This window comes from Chiloscyllium plagiosum, chromosome 3, assembly GCF_004010195.1.
Source record: "Chiloscyllium plagiosum isolate BGI_BamShark_2017 chromosome 3, ASM401019v2, whole genome shotgun sequence".
Classification (NCBI taxonomy): domain Eukaryota; kingdom Metazoa; phylum Chordata; class Chondrichthyes; order Orectolobiformes; family Hemiscylliidae; genus Chiloscyllium; species Chiloscyllium plagiosum.
In genome coordinates this window covers 87,969,644-87,984,366 of record NC_057712.1, presented here as the reverse complement: position 1 = coordinate 87,984,366, position 14,723 = coordinate 87,969,644, and the positions used below count along the sequence as shown (strand labels likewise).

Sequence of the window (14,723 nt, the reverse complement as noted above, 5' to 3'; positions counted from 1 at the left end):
TCTTCCTGACCTCTCCGCCCCCACCCCACTCCGGCCTATCACCCTCACCTTGACCTCCCACCACCTATCACATTTCCAAAGCCCCTCCCCCAAGTTCCTCCTCCCTACCTTTTATCTTAGCCTGCTGGACACACTTTCCTCATTCCTGAAGAAGGGCTTATGCCCGAAACGTCGATTCTCCTGTTCCTTGGATGCTGCCTGACCTGCTGCGCTTTTCCAGCAACACATTTTCAGATCTTATCTCCAGCATCTACAGCCCTCACTTTCTCTGCAATCAATATTGGGAAAGTTAAAGTCACCCATTACAACAACCCTACTACGTCCACACTTTTCCAAAATCTGCCGACCTATGCTTTCTTCAATCTCCCTGCTGCTATTGGGGGGCCTGTAGTAATCCCCTAAAGAGGTGACTGCTCCCTTGCTGTTGCTAATTTCCACCCATACTGACTCGGTAGGCAGATCTTCCTCGACAATGGAAGCTTCTGTAGCTGTGATACCCTCTCTGATTAGTAGTCCTCCACTTTCTCCCCCCTCCATATTCCTTTTAAATGCTCTAAACCCTGGAACATCCAGCAACCATTTCTGCCCCTCTGAAACCCATGTCTCTGTTATGGCCACAACATCATAGCACCAGGTACTGATCCATGCTCTAAGTTCGTCACTTTTATTCCTGATACTCCTTGCGTTAAAGCAAACACACTTTAACTGATCCCTTGGTTCCTTGCCAGGAAAATCTTTTCCACTAGCTGGTCTACCTCTTGCTATTGCCTCATCTGTATCAACTCTCACCTCCGGTATACAGCTCGGGTTCCCACCCCCCCTGCCATACTAGTTTCTTGTATCGTAATTTGATTTCTGAGATGGTTTTGTAATGACTGAGCAGTCAAATTCCTGAATTCTGATTCCTGAAGAAGGGCTTATACCCGAAATGTTGATTCTCCTGCTCCTTGGATGCTGCCTGACCGGCTGCGCTTTTCCAGCAACACATTTTTCAGCTCTGATCTGCAGTCCTCATTTTCTCCCTCCTGACTGAGCAATCAGTCTGGTTTATTTAGTTAACTGCAGGTATAGCTCTGCCACTTGGCCCCTGCCATTCTGTAAGCATAAACAATTAAACAACTGTGGGGAGTCCCATCTATTCTGTCCCTGATAAACTACACAATATTAGGTGGAGAAACATGGGTAGCATCCCTGTGCTACTTGGAAATTCCAAAGCATTGGCTTTTCCCAAATCATCATTAGGTTCACTGTGAAGTGGTAAAAGTGCACTTTGTCCCGAGTGGGGAAAGGGTATACGTGCAAATCTGATATGCAATATTTGGTTTTCTCAATACCTTGTCCTAGAAAGTCTTAAACATGAAGACCGAATTCCATGTGTTAGACATTTCGTTATCAAAAAGAACTATAACATTTTGGAGTAAACTCCTCATTTAGATATCATGAGTATAAATTTGTGATTATAATAAGTTATTTACCTTCCAGTTCTCTTGTTTTCTTGATAGATGTCCCATGTGTAACACAGAATCAAAACGTAACAAAGAATTATCAGAGGTAAGGGAAAGAAGAAAGAAGTTAAGGTGTGGTACAGTGTATACCTGTGAAAAGAATGGAGAGAATATATGTTAGTTTTTTCTGGTTATTCAGCAATGCTTGAGAATTGATTTGAATTTTCTAACAAGTGATAAAACTGTTGCCTGACAGGTATTTAAAAATTGTTTTGTCATTTGGTAATTGTAAGCATTGAATAAAGCATTTATCAAATGATGCCGAAAATGGCATTTTCCACATGGTGAACCAACAAGGCCACTGGGTTGAGTTTAATTTCCATCTATTTTCATGTCATCAATTTCTAAAGACAAACTGAAACAACGGATTGAACCTTACCCATAACCAGCTAAGTATTATTTTTGTCGATGGAGGGTTTCTCTCTGCAAGGCCTTGCAAATTTTCTCACACTATCATCCAAAGCCAGCCTTCAGGCCCAGAGATAGAGACACTATTACAAAGCCACAAGAGTCCTACATGCTAGTGGTATCGTTACACTGAAATATAGCAGGAGTTTAAGAATGTTTTAAATATTTTCTCTCATTGCACTTTCTTTGGAGAATAGTATACTGCACACATGAACTAAGAATGATTCACTTGTTGCAGTGTTTGGAAGTGAAACTGTATTGAGACTTCAAGGTTACAATCAGTAAATGGTTCTGCCACAGGTCTGCATATTTAAGAACATTTCAGTGGGGGAGTTTGATCGCTGTTCTGACTTTTCATTTAGCCTTATCAATGCAGTAAAGTTGTGGCGCAGTGTGAATTTTGGAATGCAATTGCATGCTTATTGAGACCAACTAGCAATTTTTACTGAAATTCTCCATCTCCGACTTGTACATGCACAATGTATTGATTGAGTGTGTGCCCATGCTGTGCTTAGAAGGGCACTAACTAAGTCTTCTATTTTAGAGCTGATTTATCGCATCACTTTGAGAGGGCTCCTGCTCTTTGCTATATTACTTTCATAGGCTTACATCATGTTTGCCAATTTCTATAACTAAACTATCTTGTTGAAGTGAGAAATGAGGTCTCTTTGGCTGATTTTGACTCTAAAGTAAACCTCTTTCCATTGTCCTCCACTTCATTTCTTGGCTGTTAAAATGTCAGAAACCTTTCACAATGCTTCTGTTTAAAATGTGAACCTATATGTCCAAATAATAACATTACAATTTCAGACCGTCTTCATCTTCAGTTCTCTTCCCGAAAGGAGATAGCTCAGGGCTGAATTTAGCAAAATTAAGCTAAATGTCAATTTTCAGGGAGTTTCATGGTTAGTTTCTATCCGTGAAATCATAGATAGAATAGAAAAGAACATTACAGCGCAGTACAGGCCCTTCGGTCCTCGATGTTGTGCCGACCTGTGAACCAATCTGAAGCCCATCTAACCTACACTATACCATTCTCGTCCATATATCTATCCAATGACCATTTCAATGCCCTTAAAGTTGGTGAGTGGGTTGCAGGCAGTGTGTTCCATGCTCCTACTACTCTCTGGATAAAGAGACTATCTCTGACATCTGCCCTACTTCTATGACCCCTCAATTTAAAGCTATGCCCCCCTGTGTTAGCCATCAACATCCAAGGAAAAAGGCTCTCACTGTCTACTCTATCTAACCCTCTGATTATTTTATATGTCTCAATTAAGTCACCTCTCAACCCTCTTCTCTCAAATGAAAACAGCCTCAAGCCCCTCAGCCTTTCCTTGTCAGGCCTCCCCTCCATACCAGGCAACATCCTAGTAAATCTCCTCACCCTTTCCAAAGCTTCCACATCCTTCCTAAAATGCGGTGACCAGAACTGAATGTAATATTCCAAGTCCGGCCGCACCAGAGCTTTTTACAGCTGCAGCATGACCTCATGGTTCCAAAACTTAATCCCTTTACCAATAAAAGCTAAGCCATCGTATGCCTTCCTAACAACCCAAGCAACCTGGGTGGCAACTCTCAGCGAGCGAGTGAGTTATCTCATGAAATTCTCTGCTGTTCACCTCATTATGCATATTGACCTCCTATGGCACCACCCTCACACATTACATTAGTGGAAGCCCTCACCAACAATCTCCCTCAGGAGGCTGTCCAGCACATGGGATAGCAGCTGGTGTGCTAGCATGGATCAAGCATTGACTAACAGGCAGAAAAGAGACAGAGAAATAAACAGGTCATTCTCACATGTCTGGCTGTGATTATATTGGTGCTGCCAGAATCAGCATATGAATCCCAGTTGTTCACAGTAATGATTTGGATGTGGGGATCGAAAGCAAATGGTCGGGATGCCATTTAGAACAAAGATGAGGTGGATTTGTTTTACTCAGAGTGCTGTGAATCTTTGGAATTCTCTACTAGATGAATGTGGAAGCTCAGTATTTGCATATGTTTAAAGTAGATATTGAAATATTTCTGATTACCAATCATGTACAGGGTTGTGGGGATGGAGAGGATGAAAAGCATTGAAATGTTCGACCATCCATAATTATATTAAATGGTGGAGTAGGCTTGATGAGCTGAATGGCCAACTCCTGTTCCGATGTCCCAGTGCCAGGACGTAATGGTATTTTTCAGCTCTGACACCATATTTACAGCGTAAGATCAGCAGTCAGTTGTTGTCAGCTATGGAAACTGACCCTTCAGTCCAACTCATCTATGCCGACCAGATAACCTAAATTAAACTAGTCCCATTTACCAACATTTGGCCCATCTCCCTCTAAACCCCTCCTATTCATATACCCATCCAGATACCTTTTAAGCTGTAATTGCACCAGCATCCACCACTTGCAGATCTTGTATTTACATGCAATAGCATCACATTATTATCTATATTCACTTCATTTACCTGCAGTTTACTATTCTCTAACATTGTGGAGAGAAACTAGACGTGACAGCTCTCGACATGAAAGTCACATGAGAGTCACATGAAAGTTTCATGGGTACCTAGTGTCTTCAGCTCGCCACCTGTGCCTCCAAGCCTATATGCTGGCAACAATCCTCTCAACACCTCAGGGCATGCATCATGGGTAGCCACTGTCTGCAATAGTCCCCTTCCCCAGAGGTTGGCACTGGGCACACACCAGCCTGCCCATATCATCTTGGCATATAGGTGGAAGGATTCAAGAAAGGACAGCTTCTGAGGGTACTTCAGGTTCAAGGATGACATTTCATTGGAAAAAGAAGCTCACATTCTAAATATATTGCCATTTTAAATCATCACCTGTCTGAATAACTGTCATAGTGACAACAGCTATTAGAATTACGCTACACAGGCCACTCATCTGTAGTGTCATATCATGTTTGAGCACTGACTAAGGGAGTGCTATTCTTGCCCTAATGCCTAGTGTAGCATAGCATTGTCATTGTTGGACTGACTGACCTGGAAGATCAGCCAAGACCGATGTGCGACCAAACTTCTGATAGGTGTACCTCCTGATCGACTTACTAGTAATCCCCTGGTTGCACTGGACTTGCTGGACTGACTGTAGCCTATTCCCTGTACTGTAATGTTATGGAACCCCTGACCCTGACTGCCCCAAGATCCTGACTCACTATGTCCAACCCACTGGACTGGTAATGGGTGATGCCATTGGCTTACTGTGCCATTAACCTGTAATGACCAAAGACTCTTTAGGACTACTTCCCTTAGACTTTCAAAGAACTTCATTTGATTGAAGAGCATGCATTGTATTTGTTGTGTATTATTCTAGTTGCAGGTGTGACATTAACATAACATCGTGCCATAAAGCAACATCTACCCTCTTGATTGATCATTGCTGTCAAACACGTCAAATTACCAGATGTTATATTTACACTAAGGCATAAGGTAAAACAGAGGCAAAATGAGCCTATAAGCTCTGAATAATGCATAAATACACAAAAAGGCAAAGCAATGCAAGGCAGGGATTCTGTGGACATCAAAGTAGGTGCAGAGTGACTGAGCATTAGGAGAGCAAATAAAGAGCTCTGAAATTCACACTGGTCCAATCCATGATATGGGTGCCTGTGCCTGTGTACAAAGCAGCCTTGCAACAGCATTGAAATGCAAGGTGTTAGTGCAGACCAAACTGTAGCATTGAAGTGGATAAATATATACTAAATGATGTGGAGAAATGCCACGATGCTATGGGGAGGCTGGTGCGTGCCCAGTGCCAACCTCTGGGGAAGGGGACTATTGCAGACAGTGGCTACCCATGATGCATGCCCTGAGGTGATGAGAGGATTGTTGTCAGCATATAGGCTTGGAGGCACAGGTGGCGAGCTGGAGACACTAAGTACCCATGTACCTTTCATGTTGAGAGTTGTCACGCCTAGTTTCTTCCCACAATATTAGAGAATAGTAAACTGTAGATAAATGAGGTGAAAATAGATAATAATGTGATGCTAATGCATGTAAACATAAGTTCTGCAAGTGGTGGATGCTGGTGCAATTACAACTCAAAAGGTATCTGGATAGGTATATGAATAGGAGGGGTTTAGAGGGAGATGGGCCAAATGCTGGTAAATGGGACTAGTTTAATTTAGGTTATCTGGTCGGCATAGACAAGTTGGACTGAAGGGTCTGTTTTCATGCTGTACAGCTCAATGACTTCATGACTGTATCTCACAAGCAAAATTCTTGTCTTGCCAATCCTACTGAAGTTAAACAGGATTCCATTCAGTCATCAGATCTTCCTGGCACCCCAAATGTATGTAAATATAGCCTGGTTCAAGTGAGAGATGCCTTTGGTTTGTTTGGACAGAGTCAGACTCCAATATTTGTTTGTTTTCTTGATATACTATTGCACAGAACCGACCTATGTTTGTGATTATGTACATGTGTAAAGTTTTTTATGGACAAAGTGTATTTTGAAAGAAAGAAATGTAAAATTAGAATTACGTATCCTCAATATCAGGAATCTAATTTTTCCAATTTCGCTATATTTTCCTAACTGGCTCATCATTGCTCACTTTGTTCAGGGGCTGGGAAAATTCAGCCCTCAATCTTCAGCACACGAAGGAGAAGGAGTTAGATGGTAAATTCACCCCAACCTGAACACCATGTTCTTGACACCAACGTGATCCACATTGGTTGTCAAGCCAAGTGTTGAGTTGCTTTGGCAACATATACTTCGACATGCATGCCACAGTCTGGAGCTAAGGATTGTGATGATAAAGAGTCCACATGGCAGAGCAGAATTTTCTCCCGATCTTACTGCCTGTCATTGGTGTATCTTAGAAGGATTTACAAGAAGACACATGGCCACATTATCAATACTCCTCCCTTTCCCATCAAAGGCAGGACTGGGACTTGAATCTGGAGCTCCTGGCTTAGAGGCAGGGACAATCCCCACTGCTTCATGTAGCCTCTTTCCGAAGCAGGTTTGAGATTAATTTTATGAAGCATAGTGACAAAAATGTAAGTGAACAACCCCAGCTGAAGAAATGATTCTTGAACATTTTAATATCATCTGTGAAAAGTATATAATTACTTTAGCATAAGTTAGTGATATATTTAAATACCCTAGCACAAGCTTCAACTTCAGAGTTAAGTAAATTAAGTCTATGAACATTTTGAAAGTGGCAGCAAGTTTGTTTAATCAGACAGTATTATTAAATGCTGTATAATTCCTCACCAAATTAATTTGAGATGCTGCATTAAAGCTCTTCACCCAGAGATGGGTTAGCATGAAGAATTTGCTATTACATGGAATATTTGAGGAGAATTACATAAATATATTTCAAGGGATGCTAGATAAATGCACAAGAGAGAAAGAAACAGAAGACTATGCTGATGGGATGACGGACAGTGGGAGAAGAAAACAAAAACACTAGAACAGATTGATTAAACTGAATTGTCTTGTTTTGTGCTTTAAATTCTTTGCAATTTTCAATTAAAACTAAATGACTTCCCAAGCATTTAGGAGCTACATTTTATAATAAACTTACCAAAGTATGTCCTGGGGCGAAGATAGATCAATAGCACAGCTTTCCAAGCCATCTTTAAATTTAATGACTTTTGCATGTGTCCAGACAGGAAGGGCCAGTAGAATTGAAATTGCCCAAAGACAGAGGTTGATCTTAATGGTTTTCGACCTGGTTCTGAAACTTGTCAGACGGAATGGATGAACAAGGGCCAGGTACCTATGGACCAAAAAATCAAATAGACTTTCAAAAACCATCAAGACTTTTTATTTTACACAACTCTTTTTCATAACAATGATTAGTTTGTCAGAGCATTGCTTGAAACTTATATCAAGGTTATGCGAAAATATTTTAGAGATTTCTCATCATGTCTGCTGGGACTGCATTTTTACTAAATGCTGCTCCAGGAGTTAAACCAGGATTAATTTAAAACTGGGAAAGTCAGTGGACTGAAACAGCACCACTGCAGGAGCCTCAGTCTTTGCAGTAAGTTTGAGGAGTTCTGAAGAAGGACTCAAAATGTCAACTCTGCTTTCTCTCCACAGATGCTGCCAGATCTCTTGAGCTTCTCCAGCAATTTCTGTGTTTGGTCCAAAAGTCTTTGTTGCTGGCTCAGTCCTAGGGTTCAGGACATCTGCTCAGGACTGGAGAGGAACTTGCAGTGGGAGGGGGAGGATGCAGTTGTCAATAACTGCAGGTTATAATAACACAGGCAGGACAAGTGTCTCCATACAGCTAGACACCAAATTAAGGAGAACAACTTCAAACATGAGGATTTCTGGATTATTTCTTGAACTACTTGCAAATTGGAATTAGGGAAACAAGATCAGAGAGATGAAAGTATAGGTCAAACACTGGTGCAGTGGAAGTGGTTTCTGGTTCATGGGGACTCTAGCACCAGTACTGGAGTTAGTGGGGCCTGGATGACTGGAATGATCTTTATCTGAACCATGCTAGATCCAGTGTTTAGTAAGCAGCATATCTAAAGAAATAGAGAGGGTTTCAATTTAAATCGTGGGCAAAGGATCAAATTTGGGAAGTTGTGTCATATCAGAGACAAGGCATGAGAGAAAGGTATTAATATGAGAAGAGATAAACTAGCTGCAACAGGAATGAATAGAGAGTACAGTTTTAACAATGAATCATAGAAAAGGCTAAAAGCTACAAAACTAAAGGAGAAAACTAAATGCTTTTTAACTGAATACTTGCAACATTTAAAATAAAACAAATGAAGTAACAACACAAATAGAAATAAATGGGTATGATCCAGTTGTCAATACAGAGCTATGGCTGTAGGATGACAGACATTTGGACTTACACATTGAAGGGCACGTAAGAGAATATGACATAGGAGCAAAAGTAGGCTTTTTCAACCCATCGAGTCCATTTTCCTATTCAATGTGATCATGGCCAATATCCTAATCCTTAATTCTGCTTTCTTTTCTTTCCCTATTACTCTTGATTTCCTTGCTGATTAAAAATCTGTCTGTTTTAGCTTGAACATACTTAACAACACAATCTCAACAGCCCTTTGTGGTAAGGAATGCCACAGATTTACTAGTGTCTGAGAGAGGAAATCCCTCTCTCTGTCTTAAATGTGTGTGAACTTTAATTCTGAGATTATGCCCTCTGGTCCTAGACTCTCATATCCACTTTGCGTCATCTGTAAAGTTGGCCATAACATCTATATATATATATATATAAATGTCAAGATTAGAGTGATGCTGGAAAAGCACAGCAGGTCAGGCAGCATCCAAGGAGCCGAAAAATCAACGTTTCGGGCAAAGGCCCTTTGATTTTCCTGCTCTTTGGATGCTGCCTGATCTGCTGAGCTTTCCCAGCACCACTCTAACCTTGACTCTAATATCCAGCATCTGCAGTACCCACTTCTGCCTTATGGATATATGACACTTAGGGAAGGACAGCGAAGAAAAGGTGGGGAGGTTGTTGTGTTATTTAATTAATTTATTATGGCCATCAAGCCACTCAAGGGCAATTCGGATGGGCAACAAATGCTGATCTTGTCAGCAACACCCAAACTACATGTAAGAATAGAAAACAGGTATTAGCACAACAGAGAAGGATGACCTAAGCTCAGGAAACCAGGATGTCGAAGTGGTTTGGGTAGAGATGAGAAATGATAATGACAAGAAGTCACTTGCAAAACAGGCTCCGTGTCTGCTATCACATGGGAGGATGGAGAATAAGAAAGAAATATTAGAGCTTGTCAGAAAGAAATGACAAAATCAAGTGAGTTTTTGATCTGCATATGGATTGGAAAAATTAGATGGGCAAAAATAGCCTAAATGTGATGTACATAGCATGTTTTGGGATAATATTTTTAGAACACCACATTCTCGAGTCAAAAGGAGAGTAGGCTGTACTCGACAAGACATTGTGCAAAGAGGTGGGACGAATTAATAACCTCCTAGTGAAGGCATTGCTAGACAGTATCAATCACAATATAATTGAATTTTACATTCACTTTGAAGGAGTGAAGAGTACATCAAGGATTAGCATGTTAAACTTATAATTACAAGGACAATTATAAGGGCACAAAAGCAGAACTAGCTAAAGTGAAGTGAACTGGCAAATTCAGTTAAGGGATAGGTGAACAGTGATGCAGTTGCAACCATTTAAGGAGCAATTTCAAAATATGCAAATAGACACCTCACCTCAGGCATTTATCCAGTTCAGTTTTGAATCTACTATTGACACCCTGTCAGGCAATGCATTTTAAATCATAACAACTTGCTATTGCAACATGTTTCCCCATTTCCTTTTAGGTTTATACCTAAACCAGTAAAAGGGCGGATGGTGGCCTTGTGGGAACACCACTAGATTAGTAACCCATACAAACCCGGTAAGGGCATGGGCTCAAATCCGACCGTGCTAGCTAGTGGAATTTGAATTCAATTAATAAAATCTGGAACTGAGATTTAGTCAGTAATGGGAGGCATGAAACTATCATCATTGTCATAAAAATCCCATTTGATTTTGCTAATTCCCCTCGGTGAAAGCAACCTGCTGTTCTTATCTGGTCTGGCCTATCTGTAATATCAAACCCTTAACAATGTGGACCCTCTGAAATGGTCTCGCAAGGCACTCAGTTCAAGACATTTAGGGACGGGCAACAACTGCTGGCCTTGCCAGTGACATCCCACGACCCATGAACAAAAATAAAGAAAACCAAAGAATTCACTTCAGCTGAGGCTGTGAGATTCCCATTAATAATTTCAAGCCAGATCTGATACATTCATCAAGTTCATCGTAAGACTCGTGTGGTCAATCAGCACTGCTAACAGATGGAAATGATTGGAAGGAACTTTCCTGTATATACTAATCTATTAAATTATGCACTCATTATAAAAATCACACAAGTTTGAACTCGATTTATGTAGCATCCCTTCACTGCTTTAGGATGTTCAGTCGTACTTTGCAGACAAGTACTTTTGAAATGCAGAAATAAATGGATAAGTGGTAGACAATGCACATACAGCAAGTTCCCACAGCTACAATGGAATAATATTAGATCATTTGTAAGTTTGATGTGTAGATACTGGCCATAATGCCAAATGTCTTCAAAATATTGTCAAGGGATTATTAATGTTCATCTGAGAGGACAGCGAGGGAGACAGTCTAGTGTTTCATTTGAAAGATGGCATCTCTGCTGGTGTTATTTTTTAAATACAGTTTGAGTTTTGATACATAAACTACATGGAGAAGAGGTACAAAGTAAACAAATGCTTAGATTTTCACCAAAATTTCAGGAAATATAGTTGGTAGATTACAGCTAAAAGAGAAAAATAGATGAACATTGTTCTGCACATTGTGTGAATTTTTGACCTAACCTTTCTGATGGCACGTTTCTGTAAGGAAGTGCAAGTCTGGAGATTCCTCCCTTCAACTAATAACGCACTTGAAATTTACCCTTGTCCTTCAACTGCATTCAATAATGCTTTTGAATGATTATCAAAATTCAAGATTTAGATTTCCCTTCAAAATATTCAGTTCAATTGATACATAATTCAGTATATCAACCAATAATTATAGCATGAGAGCAGTCCTTTTTATACAATATTGATGATACTTATATACATAAAAAGACAAAAAAAAATGTTAAGGAAATAGAACAGTTTGATCCCCTATTAATTATTTTCATTGAACCACTCATCTTAGGTCAATACCATTAAGCCGTTTTCTCAAGGAGCTGACATGTAAATTGATCTAGTGAAATGTAAATCAATAGTTCATGCTCTGAATATATCATTGAAAGAATCTAACAGACCATGAATAAAGTGTCTTTGTATGTTGAAGAGTAGTGTCAGTATTGATATCTGTCGTCTTTAACGTGAATGAGTTTCAGATGAATAATGTTATTTAATGTAAACGTATGTAACTTCTGGGGCTTAGGGCTGCACAGTGTAATAAATCTAGTGTCAAAAGTGTATGCAGTGAGTCTGGTGCTCAATCATTGACAGTGACTTACACACACACACATTCCCGATGATAACATTACTATCAGGGCTGAGTATGCTTAAAGAAAAATGGATGACACGAGTTTTGAGGAGAGTGTTCTGTGAGCTGTTCAGGAGAGTAGGTTATTATCCCAGATGATGGGAACCTAGTCACAATCTGGTCCTGATGGTAATTGTTCACTATTTACATCCACAGGTTGGGTAGTTTTGAAATAACCCCTTGGATTTTATGAATCCTTATTTCCATTCCACAAATTTGTGTATTTAGAGAACAAGCCAGGAATTCTTGTATGAAGGTCAGCAGGCCATGCAGGATTTTCTGCCGTTTAATTTTAATTTTAAAGAGCAGAATATCCTGTGAGATATTGATCTCTATTGACTGAATTCTTGACTGATATACAATGCTCAGTGCAAAGAGTTCAAAATTGGAAAGTTTATCAGTATTTGAGCACTTCAGGAGAATAAATGAAAAAGGTCATCCTGTATGCATTAGATAATCTTCAATAATCCATTGTGAAGCTTCATGCTCCGCTCGTGGCAGACTCCACAATAACATCGCATTACAGAGTCATAGAGTCATAGAAATGTACAGCAGGGAAACAGACCTGTTGGTCTAACACGTCCATATTGACCAGATAATAAATAAATCAAGTTCCAATTGACAGCATTTCCCCAACCTCTCTGATCCCTTTCTATTCAGATACCCATCCAGGCGCCTTTTAAATGTTGGAATTGAACCAGCCTCCACCACTTCCTTTGGCTGCTCATTCCATACATGCACCACCCTCTGTATGAAAAAGTTGCCCCTTTGGTTCCCTCTCACCTTAAACCTAAAGCCTCTAGTTTTGGCTTCTCCCACTCTGGGGAAAAAGACCTTGTCTGTTTACCTTATCCATGCCCTTCATGAATTTAAAAACCTTTATAAGGTCACCGCTCAGCCTTCAACACTCCAGGGAAAATAGCCCCAGTTCTATTCAGCCTCTCCCTATAATTCAAACCCCCCAGCTTTGGCAACATCTTTGTCAATCTTTTCTGATCCCTTTCAAGTTTCACAACATCTTTCCTAGAGCAGGGACACCAGAATTGCATGCAATATTCCAACAGCAGCCTAATCAAGGTCCTGTATACCTACAACATGACCTCCCAATTCTATACTCAATGCACTGACCAACAAAGGCAAGCATACATTGTTCTATACCTTGTTCTATGTTCTATATGGACACCTTTCTTCACTATCCTATTTACCTGTGACTCCACTTTTAAGGAGCTATGAACCTGTGCTCCAAGGTCTCTTTGTTCAACAACACTCCCTAGGACCTTACCATCAAGTGTACAAGTCCTGTCCTGATTTGCCTTTACAAAATGCTACACTTCACATTTATCTAAATTAAACTCCATCTGTCACTCCTCAGTCTATTGGTCCATCTGATCAAGATCCAATTATACTTTGAGGTAACCTTCTTCGCTGTCCACGACACCTCCAATTTTCCTGCATATTCCTGTCAGGGTGAAAGAAAACACTGGTAGGTATAGGGAATGCTGGATGACTAAAGAAATTGAGGATTTGGTTAAGAAAAAGAAGGAAGCATATGTAAGGTATAGACAGGATAGATCGAGTGAATCCTCAGAAGAGTATAAGACAGTAGGAGTATACTTAAGAGGGAAATCAGGAGGGCAAAAAATGGACATAAGATAGCCTTGGCAAATAGAATTAAGGAGAATCCAAAGGGTTTCTACAAATACATTAAGGACAAAAGGGTAACTAGGGAGAGAATAGGGCCCCTCAAAGATCAGCAAGTCCTGAGGGACAGGATACACATGTATTTGGAAAGGCAAGGACTGATTAGGGATAGTCAACATGGCATTGTGCGTGGGAAATCATGTCTCAAAACTTGATTGAGTTTTTTGAAGAAGTAACAAAGAGGATTGATGAGGGCAGAGCAGTAGATGTGATCTATATGGACTTCAGTAAGGCATTTGACAAGGTTCCCCATGGGAGACTAGTTTAGCAAGGTTAGATCTCACGGAATACAGGGAGAACTCGCCATTTGGATACAGAACTGACTCAAAGGTAGAAGACAGAGGGTGGTAGTGGAGGGTTATTTTTCAGACTGGACCAGTGGAGTGACACAAGGATCGGTGCTGGGCCCTCTACTTTTTGTCATTTACATAAATGATTTGGATGCGAGCAAAAGGGGTACAGTTAGTAAGTTTGCGGATGACGCCAAAATTGGAGGTGTAGTAGATAGCGAAGAGGATTACCTCAGATTCAACAGGATCTTGACCAAATGGGCCAATGGGCTGAGAAGTGGCAGGTGGAGGTTAATTCAGATAAATGTGAGGTGCTGCACTTTGGGAAAGCAAATCTTAGCAGGACTTATACACTTAATGGTAAGGTCCGAGGGAGTGTTGCTGAACAAAGACACCTTAGAGTGCAGGTTCATAGCTCCTTGAAAGTGGAATCGCAGATAAACAGGATAGTGAAGAAGGTGTTTGGTATGCTTTTTTTTAATTGGTCAGAGTATTGAGTACAGGAGTTGAGAGGTCATGTTGCGGCTGTACAGGGCATTGGTTTGGCCACTGTTGGAATATTGCATGCAATTCTGGACTCCTTCCTTTCAGAAAGATGTTGTGAAACTCAAAAGGATTCAGAAAAGATTTACAAGGATGTTGCCAGGGTTGGAGGATTCGAACTATAGGGAGAGGCTGAACAGGCTGGGGGTATTTTCCCTGGAGTGTCGGAGACTGAGGGGTGACCTTACAGAGGTTTACAAAATTATGAGGGGCATAGACAGGGTAAATTGACAAA

At 40.5% G+C, this 14,723-nt stretch overlaps 1 protein-coding gene across 4 annotated transcripts in view; it reads right to left on the bottom strand.

The window, feature by feature from the left end:
- Positions 1-14,723, bottom strand: part of mchr2a (melanin concentrating hormone receptor 2a) — a 56,107-nt gene that overhangs the window by 15,583 nt on the left and 25,801 nt on the right. For all 4 annotated transcript variants that reach the window (XM_043687487.1, XM_043687489.1, XM_043687488.1 and 1 more), the window contains 2 exons: positions 7,461-7,655; positions 1,476-1,595 (listed from right to left, as the gene is read on the bottom strand). In XM_043687487.1, the coding sequence (XP_043543422.1) occupies positions 1,476-1,595; positions 7,461-7,655 (315 nt within the window). The remainder of the gene's footprint in view (positions 1-1,475; positions 1,596-7,460; positions 7,656-14,723) is intronic.